Here is an 18,822-nt window from a genome sequence, read left to right on the forward strand (position 1 = left end):
AAAAAATATATATTTTCTAACCTTATGAAGACCCATTTTGGGTCGACTTCCCTTCTCAGCTTTTCCAGTGATGTAAGTTATGGGGACAAGGCACATGCATCCTAGAGTGGCTTCATTAACTCCATTGGAAGCTGGCATATTGGAATGGCTCGGGGTCTGATCCAGAGGCACTTGATCCTAGAAAGTTGTTGGTAGTATGTTTTTCCAGGCTCTGCCGATTCCAATTGCCACGCAGTACGTAGTACTTGACCTGTCCGTTGCCTTGCCTCAGTTGATTTAATGCTCTCTATTCTGTCTTAATCCAGCTAATCTGTTTTCTCAATCCTTAATGCAGCTGAGTTTGTCGCCTTGTTTATTGCTTCTAACGACCCTGATTTTCTCCCCCCACCTCTCCAAACCAGCTTAATATATCTGTCCTCACATAACCTACCCATCTGAATCTAATTCCCCTCGCTGTCCTAACGGGTTAGGACTAAGCTGGGTTCTAAAAGGTCATTGACCTGAAATTTAACTCTGTTTCTCTCTCCACAGATGCTGCCTGACCTGCTGAGTGTTTCCAGCATTTTCTGTTTTTACTTTCTTATTTATGGAATTAACTAAATTAGGAGTAACTGGGAGACAGTCCACTGGTTGAGAGTGCACTTCATCTCCTTAAGATTGGTTTTCCACTTTCACCCCAACCCAATTGATTTTCCCTGCCCATCACTCTAACCCAGTGGATTCTGCCTCTCACACCCAACCCAACTGAGTTGGTCTCCTCTGACTCCCAGCTCTGCTGAATCGATCTCTCCTCTCAGTCCTTCATATTGGTGTGTGTCCAAGTGTTGAAATACTAATATTGTCAATGACCGTGAGCATTTCATTTCATCTCTTTCACCTCGCATAGTTACTGCCATCATTCCAGCAATAACATCTGTTTATAGCCCTTAGTCACAGAAAGAGATTCTTATGTACAGATTCAGCTGAAATCGTCCATATGCACAAGCTCTAAATTAATTGGTCTACTAGGCAGGAACAGAATGGTGGTGAAAGAGAAGCCATTATTGATCAGTGAAAATAACTGGTGTATTTTCATGTCTCTATTTTAACCAGCTTATTCCAAAATATAAAAGCATAAGTAAATGAAGGGAGCTAAGGGAAGTGTTGTGATATTGCAATTACTAAGGTTTGCGTTCTGTGTCATTTACAGCCCTAGTAAAGGTTCCTAGTGTGGGGTTTGCTACAGTGACCAGCCCCCTGGTCCCACCTCATCCAGTCATTGTCATTTCTCAGGTACCCATAACACAAAGTGATAAGATACTCTATTTTAATTCTGTCCATAATATTTGTGTCCTCTCTCACATTTTCTTACTCCGTTACTCTGTGCACTCCCTTATGCTTTTACTCCCTGTACCCTCTTCTCTTGATTTCTTACTCGCTTTAATCTCTGTGTCTTCTCAGACTGTTCCTCCCTGCACTCCCTCTGCTGCTCTCTTACTCTCGTTATTTTTTGTGTTCTCTTCTCATACTGTTACTCCCTCTGCTGCTCTCCTCTCATGCTGTTACTCCCTGTGCACTTTCAAACTTTCTTACTCCTTTTGCCCTCTTCTGTTCCTTCCTCCCTGTGCTCCCTCCCTCCTGTTCCCTTATAGGAACAGGAGTAGGCCATTCAGCCCCTCGTGCCTGCTCCGCCATTTGATAAGATCATGGCTGATCTGTGATCTAACTCCATATATCCGCCTTTGGCCCATATCTCTTAATACCTTTGATTGCCAAAAAGCTATCTATCTCAGATTTAAATTTAGCAATTGAGCTAGTATCAATTGCCGTTTGGGGAAGAGAGTTCCAAACTTCTACCACCCTTTGTGTGTAGAAATGTTTTCTAATCTGAAGGGTCTGGCTCTAATTTTTAGACTGTGCCCCCTACTCCTAGAATCCCCAACCAGCGGAAATAGTTTCTCTCTATCCACCCTATCCGTTCCCCTTAATATCTTATAAACTTCGATCAGATCACCCCTTAACCTTCGAAACTCCAGAGAATACAACCCTAATTTGTGTAATCTCTCCTCGTAACTTAACCCTTGAAGTCCGGGTATCATTCTAGTAAACCTACGCTGCACTCCCTCCCAGGCCAATATGTCCTTCCGAAGGTGCGGTGCCCAGAACTGCTCACAGTACTCCAGGTGCGGTCTAACCAGGGTTTTGTATTGCTGCAGCATAACTTCTGTCCTCTAGATATAAAAGCCAGCATTCCATTATCCTTATTGATTATTTTCTGCACCTGTTCATGACACTTCAATGATCTATGTACCTGAACCCCTAAGTCCCTTTGGACATCCACTGTTTTTAACTTTTTACCATTTAGAAAGTACCCTGTTCTATCCTTTTTTGATCCAAAGTGGATGACCTCACATTTGTCTACATTGAATTCCATTTGTCACAGTTTTGCCCATTCACCTAATCAATATCGCTTTGTAATTTTATGTTCTCATTTACACTGCTTACAATGCCACCAATCTTTGTGTCATCGGCAAACTTAGATATGAGACTTACTATGCCTTCATCTAATTCGTTAATAAATATCGTGAATAATTGAGGCCCCAAGACAGATCCCTGCGGGACTCCACTCATCACATCCTGCCAATGTGAGTACCTTCCCATTATCCCTACTCTCTGTCGCCTTTCGCTCAGCCAACTTCCTAACCAAGTCCGTACTTTTCCCTCGATTCCATGGGCTGCTATCTTAGCTAACAGTCTCTTATGTGGGACTTTATCAAATGGCTTTTGGAAGTCCATATAAATAACATCCATTGACATTCCCCTGTCCACTACTTTAGTCACCTCTTCAAAAAATTCAATCAGGTTTGTCAGGCACGACCTACCTTTCACAAATCCATGCTGGCTCTCTCTGATTAACTGAAAATTCTCGAGGTGTTCAGTCACCCTATCTTTAATTATAGACTCCAGCATTTTCCCCACAACAGATGTTAGGCTAACTGGTCTATAATTCCCCGGTTTCCCTCTCTCTCCTTTCTTAAAAAGCGGAGTGACATGCGCAATGTTCCAATCTAGAGGGACAGTTCCTGAATGTAGAGAATTTTGAAAGATTATAGTTAGGGCATCTGCAATGTGCTCACCTACTTCCTTTAAAACCCTGGGATGGAAACCATCTGGTCCTGGGGATTCGTCACTCTTTAGTGCTATTATTTTCTTCATTACTGTTGCTTTACTTGTATTAATTTTATCGAGTCCCTGTCCCCGATTCAATACTAGTTTTCTTACTCCCTTTTACTCTTTGTGCTCTTACCACTCGTGTTCCTACTTCCTATGCACACGTTTGTGTTTACATTCTCACTCAGTATTTGTTCATGTTGCAGGAAGATGGCTCTGTAATTATGGAGAATGGAATTCTCAGAGTCGTGTTTGATTCACTGGGCCGTATTACATCGCTTTCTCATTTACTTTATAAAAGGTACAGGAAAACTATTTTTTATAACGTGCTAAGTATGGAAATGTTAAGTCCAAATGAAATAATTTAATTTTTCTTTAAACATGTTTGAAATATCTTCTACACTCAGCTTGTCACTGTTTACATTGGCCAGGAATGTCTTAAAAATTTGCATCATAGCAGTGACACCTCTACAGTATACACCATTATTACGGTGCAGAAATTCCAGGAAATTATGGTGAGAGTGAGTTATGCTATTACTTACTCCATGTAAGGTCTGCAGAGACGCTCGCCGAAACAGTTGTAATAGCTCCGCCCCCCCCATCAAAACCAATGGCGATTGTGAGTTTACTGAATTGACGCCACTTTAATCACCATTGGCACTTAGACCATTACAGGATGGCGCCGATGGGTTACAGGATGGCGCTGGAGCGCTCAGCATCTGCTAAGTATTCAGTCATTTAGTAGGTTGCCTATATCGGTACCTTAATCGTAATCTTAACCAGGCATGGATGCACACAATCACTACACACTGAGGAAGGGCTTTGTTTTGTAATAAACATAAAGTTTAATGTTGGCTCGATCTTAAATGAATCCTTGAGGGTAGCATTTTTACTGAAGTGTTCTTAGGAACTTCATTGAAATCTTAAACCTCAATTAAATAATAAAGTAAGTGTTTTAACAGCCAGGCATTTTCCCCTGACTGATATTATTTTCACATTAATATTTATTGAGGATTGCAACTAGTAATTAAATATGGCTCAGCATTGCACGCAGTTCGGGAGACAACCTTATACACTCGGTTCCCGATTTATATATTGATAAAATGCAGCTCCGTGTTTGTTTTTCTTTAATTATTAAGCAGTTTAACCTGAAAGTATAATTCCAAAGCGATATTTTAAAGTGCCGCTATGTTGGAGTGATAGTACAAAAACAAAACGCATAAGATTAGAGGTCCATCACAAAACAAAGCACGTAGTTAACACTGCAAAAATGCGTAAAATTCCAGTATAAATCAGCTGTAGAGGTGTCTCCCAGAGCTCCTTCCCCTAGTTCAGCTAGGACTGCTATCGGAATATGATTCACCAGATCGAAGCTATGCTGAATTAATAAGCACAATATAGAAGACTAGAAATGGGAAAAAACATTTTGTAAGTTTAGATATAGTGGCCGTGCGCAGTCTTTTCAATCACAGTAACGTACAGATAATATGACTAGAATTGCTACAATATAAAGTAGTAATTGTAGACTATGGCTGTCACACTGCAGGAAGTTTGTAAAATTCACTCAGGAATCTAAATCTTAAATCAGAAGCATCGTATTGAGCTTATGTGGCACCTTATCGAATGCCTTTTGAAAATGCAAATATACTACATCCACTGGTTCCACCTTATCTACCCTGCTAGTTACATCCTCAAAAAACTTTAATTGATTTGGCAAACACGATTTCTCGTTCATAAAGGATTGTCAATTTGTAGATTATCGAAAAATGGCAGAAAGTACTTCACATCGGTTTTTACTAATATTGGAGAGGAGGTAAATCCTGAAGTTGTTGAGAGCGAGTTTAGCAATATTGTGATGGATAAAAGAATCATTTTAGATAAGGTAGTTAGGCTAAGGTGCCAGGTCCCGATGGAATACATCCAAGGATCCTGAGGGAGCAAATAGCTGAGGACCTAGAAATTATATTTCAGGGCTGTATTGTGTGCTGGAGGATTGGAGAGTGGCCAATGTAGTTCCTAATTTTAAAAAGGGAGACAGAGCTAACCTGGGTAATTAGAGGCCAGCTAGCTTAACATCTGGGTTAGGGAAAATTTGAATCTTTTAATTAGGGACAAAATTACCACTAAGTGACACTCTTAGCTCTGCCTACAACGGACTGATGTAGGCACAATTTAGCTCCTAGCCTCTGACACTTTGTCCTTACCTTATACTGGTAAGGATACCTCCTACACCTAGGTAAAAGTTCTTACAGAAGAAGAACAGAGGAAATAAAAGTCTTCTGATTAATACAGAGATTAAAAAAGACTGTTACTTCTACCAGAGACAGAAAAACTGCTTCTGAGCCATGTATCAGAAGAGCCCGCCTCTTTTTGTGTCAATCATCCCCAACAAATCAGTACTGAAGCATGAAATTGTAGACATTTGGCTCCACTTTTACAACCTTCCCTTTTTAACAAAGGCACCCACACAAATATGAGGGGTTGTGATCTCTTTACGACTCACTAAGTGCTTCTTCCCTGGACCTGAGCCAGGGATAATGACTTTATGACCTAATTGCTTAAAAGCCTGTATTACTTTTTACTTCCCAATACTATGTTCAGCAGTCAAACTCCATACTGTATGTGCATCCTCAGGCAGTTTACAGGGTATTTCCCTTATGAATCTCGAAGGCAACTCTTGGGCAATTTTGCGAGGGCCATGGTCAATGCCATCAATGGTGAGGCAAAAGAGAGGGCACGCACAAGAGGTCAGTCAGAGAAACGGAAAGTTTGGCAGGAGGGTTGTATCAGTGGAGGAAATTACAGAGATAGGGAGGGGCAGGGTCACGGATAGATTTAAACCCACAGATGAGAATTTTAAATTTGAGATGTTGGGGGATTGAGAACCAATGAAAGTCAGCAAGGACAGGGATTTGTGGGTGAGTGGTACTTGATGCGGCAGAGGAGGGTGAATTCACCCAGGTCACAGCCACAGAGAAGATTGTTTGAGCCTTTGGTAGGGCTCTTTCTGTGCAGTGGGATGGCCAGAAACCTGATTGGAGGGATTCAAACAGGGTCGGAGAGATGCGTAGGCATCTGGGAGGTAACAACATGTAAAAGGAATTTGGAGAGGAAAGGGAGGTTGGAGATGGGGTGTTAGTTTGCAAGGAAAATAGAGTTGAGAGGTGGTGGGGGGGGGGGGGGTTGAAATGTTATCCTTTCTGGTTGAGATGCTCTGCATTTTCTGTATTTGTTCAGTCTTTGTTTTGTTTTTGTGTCAAAGCAGATACAAAGTATTAAAAATTACAACACTATCTGTTTCCACATGTCTCCCTGTCATAATCTAGTTCCATGACTAGAGCTTGTTTTGCTCACCACCAGAGTCCAAGTTAATGAGATCATTGTGTTGTCTGTATTCCATTTTTAGGGAAACTATTCCTGACGGCTGTTGTGCCAACCAGTTTGTGCTGTTTGATGACATTCCATTATATTGGGATGCGTGGGATGTCATGGACTATCATTTAGAAACAAGGTAATGTCCAGACCAGTTATTATAATCTACATTAACCTGTTCAGACCTTTGCATTTCTGTGCCACTTCTAATGAGAAATAATTTGTCGCAAACCAAAGCTGACCAAACATCCTCGCATATTATTGTACAACTGGCCACGAGGAGATGTGGGAGGGATGTAGATAGGGAGGGGGGAGTGGTATTCCTGCTGATTACCATCTACCGCCCTCCCTCAGCTGATGAATCAGTCCTCCTCCATGTTGAACACCACTTGGAGGAAGCACTGAGGGTAGCAAGGGCACAGAATGTACTCTGGGTGGGGGACTTCTATGTCCATCACCAAGAGTGGCTCGGTAGCACCACTACTGACTGAGCTGGCCGAGTCCTGAAGGACATAGCTGCCAGACTGGGCCTACGGCAGGTGGCGAGCGAACTAACACGAGGGAAAAACTTACTTGACCTCATCCTCACCAATCCACATATCGCAGATGCATCTGTCCATGACACTATTGGTGGGAGTGACCACCGCACAGTCCTCGTGGAGACGAAATCTCGTCTTCGCACTGAGGACACCATCCAACGTGTTGTGTGGCACTACCACCGTGCTAAATGGAATAGATTCAGAACAGATCTAGCAGCTCAAAACTGGGCATCCATGACGCGCTGTGGGCCATCAGCAGCAGCAGAATTGTATTCCAGCACAATCTGTAACCTCATGGCCTGGCATATTCCTCACTCTACCGTTAACAACAAGCCAGGGGATCAACCCTGGTTGAATGAGGAGTGTAGAAGAGCATACCAGGAGCAGCACCAGGCGTACCGAAAAATGATGTGCCAACCTGGTGAAGCTACAACTCAGGACTACGTGCATGCTAAACAGCGGAAGCAACATACTATAGACAGAGCTAAGCAATTCCACAACCAATGGATCAGATCAAAGCTCTGCAGTCCTGCCACATCCAGTCGTGAACAGTGGTGGACAATTAAACAACTAACGGGAGGAGGAGGCTTTGCAAACATACCCATCCTCAATGATGGCGGACTCCAGCATGTGAGTGCAAAAGATAAGGCTGAAGCGTTTGCAACCATCTTCAGCCAGAAGTGCGGAGTGGATGATCCATCTCGGCCTCCTCCCAATATCCCCACCGTCACAGAAGCCAGTCTTCAGCCAATTCGATTCACTCCACGTGATATCAAGAAATGGCTGAGTGCACTGGATACAACAAAGGCTATGGGCCCCGACAACATCCCGGCTGTAGTGCTGAAGACTTGTGCTCCAGAACTAGCTGCGCCTCTAGCCAAGTTGTTCCAGTACAGCTACAACACTGGCATCTACCCGACAATGTGGAAAATTGCCCAGGTATGTCCTGCCCACAAAAAGCAGGACAAATCCAATCCGGCCAATTACCGCCCCATCAGTCTACTCTCAATCATCAGCAAAGTGATGGAAGGTTTCATCGACAGTACTATCAAGCGGCACTTACTTACCAATAACCTGTTCCGCCAGGACCACATTACAGCCTTGAAGTCAATGGGAATCGGGGAAAACTCTCCAGTAGCTGGAGTCATACCTAGCACAAAGGAAGATGGTAATGGTTGTTGGAGGCCAATCATCTCAGCCCCAGGGCATTGCTGCAGGAGATCCTCAGGGCAGTGTCCTCGGCCCAACCATCTTCAGCTGCTTCATCAATGATCTTCCTTTCCCTCCATCATAAGGTCAGAAATGCTGATGTTCGCTGATGATTGCACAGTGTTCTGCTCCATTCGCAACCCCTCAAATAATGAAGCAGTCCGAGCCCGCATACAGCAAGACCTGGACAACGTCCAGGCTTGGGCTGATAAGTGGCAAGTAACATTCGCGCCAGACAAGTGCCAGGCAATGACCATCTCCAACCAGAGAGATTCTAACCATCTCCCCTTGACATTCAACGGCATTACCATCGCCGAATCCCCCACCATCAACATCCTGGGGGTCACCATTGACCAGAAATTTAACTGGACCAGCCACATAAATACTGTGGCTACAAGAGCAGGTCAGAGGCTGGGTATTCTGCGGCGAGTGACTCACCTCCTGACTCCCCAAAGCCTTTCCACCATCTACAAGGCACAAGTAAGAAATGTGATGGAATACTCTCCACTTGCCTGGATGAGTGCAGCTCCAACAACACTCAAGAAGCTCGACACAATCCAGGACAAAGCAACCAGTTTGGCACCCCATCCACCACCCTAAACATTCACTCCCTTCACCACCGGCGCACAGTGGCTGCAGTGTGTACCATCCACAGGATGCACTGCAGCAACTCGCCAAGGCTTCTTCGACAACACCTCCCAAACCTGCGAACTCTACCACCTAGAAGGACAAGAGCAGCAGGTACATGGGAACAACACCACCTGCACGTTCCCCTCAAAGTCACACACCATCCCGACTTGGAAATATATCACCGTTCCTTCATCATCGTTGGGTCAAAATCCTGGAACTCCCTTCCTAACAGCATTGTGGGAGAACCTTCACCATATGGACTGCAGCGGTTCAAGAAGGCGGCTCACCACTACCTTCTCAAGGGCAATTAGGGATGGGCAATAAATGCCGGCCTCACCAGTGACGTCCACATCCCATGAACGAATTTTTAAAAAATCTCAATCTGATTTGTTTTTTTATGGGAATGTTTCTAGCTTCCACTCTGCAACTTCCCTGCATGATTCATCGGAGATTAAGAACTTTCCATCTGGGCACCTAATCGTTCTACAGTGCAGGCCTGAACAGCTACCTCTGAAGACTACAGGAAGATAAAAGCTTCTATATTTAGATTATTAGTGCTTTGCTGAGAATCATTTATAATTTCTATAATATTCTTACCAATTATGTTCCTTTCCTCCAACTGCTAAGATGTCATACAATTTCCGTCTTTAAATTATGCTAACACTGATGCAGCAATGGTGCAGTAAAAAGGAAGTCAGTGTAAATGAAATGCAAACGCTTCAGAGTTTAAGTTTCTTCCCCCCAGAATTCTAGGTTATTAGTCAAGTCAGGTGAATCCAATTACAAAGTTCCGTTTGTCAGATTGCCTAATTCACTTGCGAGTTCTTGAATTTGGATTCAGTTTCTCTATAGCTCGCATGGTCTCCTGGTGTTGCTGGAGGTTCTTGAGCAATTAAACCTGTGCTGGGAAAAAAGATGATAAATGCATTTATTTTGCATAACTAAGCATGTGATCTAGCCAGAGCCAAATGGTGTAAATTCTCCAAAATCCCAAATTATCTGAGTTTTCCCTGTTCAGGCATTCAATCTAATATTGAATCACAAAGCTTCTGTGTTGGATCTTCTCAGTTGTTGTGCCTCTTTCTCCACATCTCCTCATAGCTAATATTCTGCCTGTCCCTAGGCTTCTCCTGACCCTCTGGGGTGGTTCTCTCACATCCTCTCTTAACCTCTATATAGCCCTTTCCTGGTCGTCTTTTACCACCCCTGTTGCCTGTTGCAGGTTACCTTCTAGCATCTGTGTCGCATCTCTCAGGTCTCTGAGTTGCTGTGCTTCTGACACTAGGTCTCACTTTCAATTAAGCTACTGCCCAGTCTTTAAATTCTCTCCATACTCAGTATATATCAAGAAGTAATATTAACCATATTAATCAAATAGTTCAAACAGGTGACTAGATCTGGTCCTTAAAGAGGCATTGGATGGCATCGAGCTGTTTCATTTGAACTGCCTTTTTCTCACTTGTCAAACACAACTCTTGCTAAACTAGGTCCAACATTGGGTCCTTGAATTTGGATTCAGATTCCTCCATAGCTCACATGGTTTTGCTGGAGGTTTTTCAGCAGCTTAACCTGTGTTAGAAAAAAATGATGCATTCATTTCACTTAACTAAGCACAACAGAAGGATATAAATTCTGCGACAGCAAAAATTATCAGAATGTTTCCCTTCCAGGTAGTTTTGCATAGGCCAACTCAGAACAAAGTGGGTTTGAGTTGTTAGTCAGATTTACATGGTATCCCATTGTGCTGGTTAGGTTGGTTAATGATGCTTTTAGTTTATTTGGTGATTTTTAAATTAGTGCAAATTGTCCCTTGGGAAGGATCTCATTGGATAACCAATAACTCAACAGAAAAAACAACAGTCTCGTAATGTCGATGCTAATTATGTTATATAAAATGATAGCGATTTATAATTATTGATACTTTTAGTAATGATTCAACAAACGAGAGCTCCATTCAGTCATACAACTCGTACTATGACCAAGTAACTTTCTTCTTCCTCTTTTCTATGCCAGTAATCGCCCCTCTCTTCCTATTCCCTTTCCCAATTTTCACCCCTCCCTTCCTCTTTTTCTTTTCTACCAGTTTTCACCCTTCTCTTCCCTTCCTGCTCTCCAGATGTTGCTCCTCGTTGGGGTATAGCCCCAACAATTGGCCATTTGGACGAGGCAGCAGTGGACACTCCACATTCCTCACATGTGAACCTAGACAGTGGGCCCAAATCCTGACGGGCACATGTGCATACTTCCAATAGGGATTGCTGGATAATGATTGGCAGTGAAAATCCCTGGCTGATTTTTCCCTCCTTTATCTAGGGCACTGAGGTCTGTGGTCTGCACACTCCTCCCTACTGCCAGTACTGAGAGCTGCTAACTAAACACAGACTGAGAATTGAAGCTGGGCACTTCCTGATCTTAATGGGTCAGCTATTCACTGCTTTAACCAGCTAATCCATCAGAAATACCAACTAGTAATTTTAATACAGTATTTACAAGGAACAGTTTTTAAACCCACAGAGTTAAACATAGCTCAGTGTTGATACAGCACCCTCATCAAGTGACCCACTGTTTAATCAATGCAGCTTCCCCTATTAATTGTACCGTAGAGATTCCCTATATAGCACACTGGCCCTGCATTATCCAGCGTTCAGTCCACCTTCATTGTACGACATAGCAATCTATGCAGTTCGCTCTGTGAAAAGAAAGACTTGCATTTTCTATTGCGCCTTTTCATGACCTGAGGTCGTCTCAACGCGCTTTACAACCAGTGAAGTACTTTTTTGACGTGTAATCACTGTAGTAATGTAAGAATCGCGGCAGTCAATTTGCGCAAGGTCCATTAACAGCAATGTGATCATGACCAGGTAATCTGTTTTTTAGTGATGTTGGTTGAGGGATAAATATTGGCCCAGGACACCAAGGAGAACTCCCCTGCTCTTATATGGAATAGCACCATGGGATCTTTTACATCTACCTCAGAGGGCAGATGGGGCCTCGGTTTAAGGTCTCATCGGAAAGACGGCACCTCCAACAGTGTCAGCCTGGATTATGTGCTCAAGTCTCTGGAGTGTGACTCGAACCTACAACCTTCTGACTCAGAGACGAGAGTGCTACCCTCTGAGCTACAGCTGACACCATGACAAATCTTTAATTTAGGTTTAGCTCATACAGATGCTTTGTATAATAGAATGGGAATCTGAATTGATCTCATCTGACAACATTGCTTTTTTTTTTGCTCATTAGGAAGCTTGTCTCACATGTGCTGAAACCTCTGGAGATAGTGTGCCCTGGCGGAGTCAGGGGGAGTGTAAGCCATTCTATTCACATCAGTGACACCAGCAAGATTCGCCAGGAAATCATACTGGATGCCTGTTGTCCTTATATTAAGTTTAAAACGGAGGTGAGCAGATTCTGGGAACCTGAAAGCTTTCTGCTTCGATTCAGGCACTTAACGTCCCTTTTGACTGAACTTTGCTTCTGTGCTGTAGGTGGAATGGCACGAAGCACACAAGTTTCTGAAGGTGGAGTTCCCCACAACGGTGCACAGCCCCAACGCTACATATGAAATCCAGTTTGGACACCTGCAGAGGCCAACTCACCGGAACACTTCATGGGATTGGGCACGCTTTGAGGTACAGATAATGCGGAATTGCATTACACAGGCACGGCACACCCTTCGGCAATAGGAGGGAAAAGTAAATCCGGCCCAAATGTACACAGGAGTATAATCCAGTTCGTGTTAATAGATTGGTGCATTGTTCACCGCTTTGGAATTGAGGGTGGTCTGTGAACTTGGGATCGGTGGATTAGTACGTAAATCTGGAATAGTGCTGATCTGTTCAGGGGTGATGTCAGGAAGCACTTTTTCACACAAAGGGTAGTGGAAATCTGGAACTCTTTTCCCCCCCCTCCAAAAAGCTGTTGAGGCTGGGGGGTCAATTGATAATTTCAAAACTGAGATTGATAGATTTTTGTTAGGTTATTAAGGGTTATAGAACTGAGGCGGGTAAATGGAGTTAAGACACAGATCAGCCATGATCTAATTGAAGGGAAGAGAAGAAGAGGAAGATCAAGGTATATTTGGCTTAACGACCTCAAAGAGTGGCTTAAAGTAAAGAAAGTCAACCAGATTGTAGCTCAGGATCATGATGTTGATTATTAAAGCTGCTAACCCTTGGACTGGAGATGGCAGCTGGAGAGGAATAGATGGCAGACCAGACACCTGCTTCACTGTTGTATCTAACTAACACCTGTGCTGCTGCTCATGTGCCAGGTGCCCATGTTTGGACACGAGGGGTGATTTTCCGAGTACAGGCTGCGTTCAGAACCCAGTGTTCACTTGTCCACATTTGCAGCTGACATTCAGAAAATCCGTTATTCCGTTCAAATAGCCCACTCTCTCCGCCAAGCCCTCCCTTCACTCACCATATGGCTTATATGCTCAGCAACACAGGAATGGAGAGACTTTGCAGTGAGCATTTACAGTGGAAAATGATTTGCCTCATGTGTGCGAATATTTCTCTGATACTTCTGGATCACACTAACGGGTTATAGTTGAAAGAAAAGAGTAACAATACATCCTTGTTGAGCATGTCTGAGTCAGGACTGCAGGGTAGAGGCTTTACTGTAATCTAACATGATAATTCCAAGGCAGCTGATGGAAACCCTAGTATTTTTTTCCCTAATCTGTTGTGTTTAAAATATTTACAGCAATTGTACACACAGCACAATTATAATTTCACACAACTCCCTCCTGCCCTGCCGATCTGACTCAGGCCTCACTGGAACAGTCACTCTCGCTCTCCTGCTCCGTTCACACTAGGGCCTATCTGGCATTTTAAGCTCTTGGGTTTGTGGCAGGTGAATGTTGCAAAAGGTTTCAGTTCACAAGTTAACACCGTGTACGTGACTTACATTCCCATTGGAAGGGACTAGACTCAGTGAGGTTGCACTGAAATCTGTAATTTCGTATTTCAAGTATCTGCAGTTATTTTTGATGTGGAAAGCAGAACCACAGAAGCCTCCGAAATGCTGAAAATAGTTTCAAAAATCAACATTTTCTTTGGCGCCGGTGGCAGGGCAGGGGCTGAGACACTCCTCCGATCCCCGCATCGGAAGATAAGCATCACACCTTCGACATTCGCACCCCTGTCAGAAATGTCTAAATCCACTCCTGGTGTTCACTGTCCTTTTGTGCTCTTTAGGTTTTCTCCTCCGCTGCAAATGATGGGATGTGGGTGTACTTTGCAGTTTAGGTTACCTACTTGTTTTCATGTATCATACACTTATAGTCAGGGCCATTGAACTGTCAGCTTTGTTGAGACACTTGGTCAGCATCTGCAGTTTTGTTAGGTTGATACGTGTGGAGATGGCTGCTCTCTTGTTTTATTTCTTAATTCTGCAAATAGTTTCTAATTTGCCCGTGTCCTTAGAAAGAAAGAAAGAACGACTTGCGTTTTTATAGTGCCTTTTACAACCTCAGGACGTCCCAAAGCGCTTTACAGCAAATGAAATATTTTTTAAATGTAGTCACTGTTGTAAGGTAGGAAATGCGGCAGCCAATTGGTGCACAGCAAGGTCCCACAAACAGCAATGAAATAAATGATCAGATAATCTTTAGTTGCTCAGTAGGGCACATCTGAAATGTTTGCCACATTATTCACTTCTTCCTAATCATGTCGACATGCATGTCTCCAAATTAAGTGTGTCCCAATAATTGGTAGGTGCACAGAAGTTGTCAACGTGATGAAAAAGATCATATTCTGAAATAAGATGAAGACTTTTATGCACTATTCCAGGAGCTTAGGTATTTAGAAGACAAAAACACTTCTTGCCTTGCAACAGGAGCCATTTCTCAGAGTGGGTAGGTGACTTGCTGTTGCAACGGAATATATGATCATCTTCAGCCCACGCTTTCCCCTTTGTATTTCTGTTATTTTTCAAGACCTTTTTGTTACAGTCAGTGCTGCTGACGTCTTTTGGGAGGAATCATTGATCTGACACTGTGGATTAACATGCACTCAGTCGAAATGACAAGCTCACTGAAGCATCTTGGTTTAATGAATGTGTCTGCTGATGTTCAGTTCCCTCACAGTTAGACTCAGCAACTCTCCTGAGTCACTTTCTACAATGATAGCATCAACATCCACTCCTTTGAACTAAAATACTTTTCTTTTTATAAGTTGACCAAAAGAACAACAACTTGCATTTATTTAGCGCCTTTAATGTCCCAAGGCGCTTCACAGGAGTGATTATCAAACAATATTTGACACCAAGCCACATAAGGAGATATTAGGACATGTGACCAAAAGCTTGGTCAGTTAGGTAGGTTTTAAGGAGCATCTTAAAGGAGGAGAGAGAGGCGGAGAGGTTTAGTGGGGGAGTTCCAGAGCTTAGGGCCTAGGCAGCTGAAGACACGGCTGCCAATGGTGGAGCGATGAAAATCAGGGATGCAAGAGGCCAAAATTGGAGGAGCTCAGAGACCTGAGGCTTGTAGGGCTGGAGGAGGTTACAGAGATAGAGAGGGGGCAAGACCATGGAGGGATTTGAAGGATGAGAATTTAAAAATCGAGGCCTTGCTGGAATGGGAGCCAGTGTAGGTCAGCGAGCACAGGGGTGATGGGAGAACAGGACTTTGTGTGAGTTAGGATACTGACAGCAGAGGTTTGGATGAGCTCAAATTTATAAATGGTGCAAGGTGGGAGACCGGCCAGGAGAGCATTGGAATAGTCGAGTCCAGAGGTAAAAAAGGCATGGAGGGTTTCGGCAGCAGATGAAAACAGAAAAAAATGTTTGTCAAAAGCCTTTGCAAAGATCTGAAATTTTGAAAATGGATCTGATGATGACACTTTTAAAGTACATCAGCTTGAAGGCAGGGAATGTTGAAAATACAGAGCAATAGAAGCACTGCAGAACCTAAAGAGCCAGTTGTAGCTTCAAATTTGCCAGCGCAACTCTGCTCTACATTTGGAATTTAGCTTTACCAGGATTAGACTTTTTGAGCACAGCTGACTGACAGTTTATGGAGAAATTAAGTGCCTTGGGACATTTTACTACATTAAAGGCGCTAGGTAAATGCGAGTTGGTGTTTACAAGTAGCAAGCTGCTCAATTGAAATGACATCTCAATTTAGAGATTCTAATCCCAAAAAGACTCTAATCCAGAGAAATTAGTGAACTCTTTGCTTTTTCAGGTGATGAGCCTGACTTGAAACTGACTGCGCCCTTCACTTTGATGATTATGACCCTAAGACTGACTGACTGCCGTAGCTGAACTGGAATGAATGTGATTTTTAAAATTCTAATTTCCTCCCTTACTGCTGAAAACTGTGTATGTCGGACGCCAGCCATCCTCTGATAGCTCACCCAAATGTCCGTTCTTCATGTGTAAGGCTAGCTAGTGAGTGCTGGCAGGCTGACGGCATCACAGCCCAGCTCAATCATGTCTTAACCCATTTATTGTTTGATAGCTCCAAGCCAACTAAGCTTGAAGAAAGCATCCCTTGGTGTTAGTTTTACCATCTGCCAGTTCAAGTCAGATGCTTTTTTTTTACAACGATTCAACCATTCCTGTATGTAACTCCCACAGCCTATAATAAGTTGCATGTTAATAATTTTTTAGCAGTCATTCTTTTCCATTATGGAGTTGGAATGGGCACTTCCTTGTGCTTAATAAATGGACAAATGTAAGGAATCTTACAACACCAGGTTATAGTCCAACAAATTTATTTTAAAATTTGTTGGACTATAACCTGGTGTTGTAAGATTCCTTACATTTGTCCACCCCAGTCCATCACCGGCATCTCCACATCATTAATAAATGGAGGTTGAGCTGACGGTGCACAGAGGAATGTACGTGGCTCATTCTCCAGCTTCTCGCTAGAAAGCACATGCTGGAAGGGCCATTTGGGAGAGAGATGCATTCCTCTATAGGGACAGGAGCAGGAAAAATCAGGGGAGAGTTGCCATCTCCCAGGTAGTAGGATAAATACAGGCAGAAGCCCATCACTGCCTTAGACAGGAAGTGATGTGTGGTGAAGGATCTTAGTAAGCAAGGGATAAAAACTTTAACCCATGAAGGGAGGGGTGGGTGAGGAACACACAAAGGTGTTTGTGGCATTACTCCTTGCAGAGTTCATTACAATTAATCCTTTCTATTTCATGGTGTTTCGATGGAGCAGCCCCCTGTATCGCTACAGTGGTGATCACTCCGTGTTACTGCATTGCCTTGGGAGCTGGAGTGAAGAGAGGAGAATCATAGAATTTACAGCACAGAAACAGGCCATTCGGCCCAATTGATCTGTGTGTTTATGCTCCACTCGAGCCTTCTCCCACTCTACTTTATCTAACCCTATTAGCATATTCTTCTATTCCTTTCTCCCCTCATGTACTTATCTAGCTTCTTCCCTTAAACGCATTTATGATACCAGTGCTAAAAGGGTTAAATTATGAGGACAGGTTGCATAGACTAGGCTTGTATTCCCTTGAGTATAGAAGATTAAGGGGTGATCTAATTGAAGTGTTTATCCTTCTAGTAGTCAACTCAGTGCAGGATCGAGCGAGGCCTGGGAGGAAGCCATCCACCTGCCCTCTGAACTGCAGGATGTGTACAGTGAAAGCGAGAAGCTTCAATTTACCAGTGCCTTGGTAGAAAATAACTTACTTTTATTCCTTAGGTCTGGGGGCACAAGTGGGCCGATCTGTCGGAGCACGGCTTTGGTGTAGCATTGCTCAATGACTGCAAGTATGGATATTCAGTGCATCGAAACATAATGACACTATCCCTGTAAGTACCCGATAAAAATCAGAGAATTATCGTTGTCCAGGAAATGGCAGTGTTATGATCTGTCAGTATGTCTAAGTGAGTAAATGTACCTTGTTATCCGAGTATGGGGATCTGATAAAATGCTCTTACAGCGCAAGGTGAATGAGTGGGTTTGAAAACTCTCATTACTTTGGCTTGGGTTTAAATCGACCCCACGTGAAAGCAAATCTCAGAGGGTTGATAGAGTGGTTAATGTTGTCCATGATGCTTCTGTCGTGGAACCTGTACTTAGTCGTATCTATAAAGTGCCTACCAGTCTGTAGTGGCCTTACTTCACTGTCCCAAGCAACAGCTAATTTGTCAGTGGGAGTTATTTTGTGTATAGCATTACCCCATTGTGCAGGAGCTCACTATATAATCACTGAACAGTGAAGCCAAGATTGGGAGGGATTGGGGCTGGGATCAGACAGGAGTGTTGGGCTGGTGAGTCTTACAGGAATCGTGGAAAGAATATATATATTTTTGTTTATTTGTGAGCTCCACTATGCTTTAAATTTAGTATAATTTTCTGGTGATCACAAGATCTTTGGACACCTTCAGGCTGGCCAATGCAGCAACGGGATCAGAACCGAGGGCTGTACTTTAGTGAGGGAATGAGATAGTGGGTTTGTCGGATGGCTGGGAGCCCAGAATTTGGCTCGCAGATTCTGGGCATAACAGCACTGAAATCATCTAGGAGCATAAGAGTTAGTTGTTGCAGAATAACTGAGCCAGGCAGAGAGAATTTGGGTGAGTAATTAGAAAGTCAGAAGATTCAAACTTCCTCCTGCGCATGGGCGAGTTTAACAACATTATGAACATACGAAAATGATGGGAAGGAAAAGACCAGCTGGTCCATCAAACCTGTCCCACACATGATGGCCAGAGTATCATAACCGGATTCCCTCCCCTCTCCCCCACCCCCTCCCCAGCAGCCATATAATCTCCTGGGACAGGTAAAAAATCCAGAGAAAAATCCAGGGTCAATGAGGGGGAAAAGTACTCTGGAAAATCCCTCTCCGACCGTCTCAGGCAATCGAGACGGTCCAGGAGATCAAATGGACTATGTGTTATCTGTAAAGCCACTTACCTTCTATATGATGCGATCTCTGTCCCCGTCACG

General features: G+C 43.4%; 1 protein-coding gene across 1 annotated transcript in view; it reads left to right on the top strand.

The window, feature by feature from the left end:
- The window catches only part of man2c1 (mannosidase, alpha, class 2C, member 1), an 89,922-nt gene that overhangs the window by 60,928 nt on the left and 10,172 nt on the right, over positions 1-18,822 (top strand). Inside the window, exons 17-22 of the mRNA XM_067973362.1 lie at positions 1,190-1,272; positions 3,357-3,451; positions 6,557-6,661; positions 12,141-12,297; positions 12,386-12,529; positions 17,572-17,681. Of these exons, the coding sequence (XP_067829463.1) occupies positions 1,190-1,272; positions 3,357-3,451; positions 6,557-6,661; positions 12,141-12,297; positions 12,386-12,529; positions 17,572-17,681 (694 nt within the window). The remainder of the gene's footprint in view (positions 1-1,189; positions 1,273-3,356; positions 3,452-6,556; positions 6,662-12,140; positions 12,298-12,385; positions 12,530-17,571; positions 17,682-18,822) is intronic.

The sequence above is a fragment of the Heptranchias perlo genome, chromosome 38, assembly GCF_035084215.1.
Source record: "Heptranchias perlo isolate sHepPer1 chromosome 38, sHepPer1.hap1, whole genome shotgun sequence".
Classification (NCBI taxonomy): Eukaryota; Metazoa; Chordata; class Chondrichthyes; order Hexanchiformes; family Hexanchidae; genus Heptranchias; species Heptranchias perlo.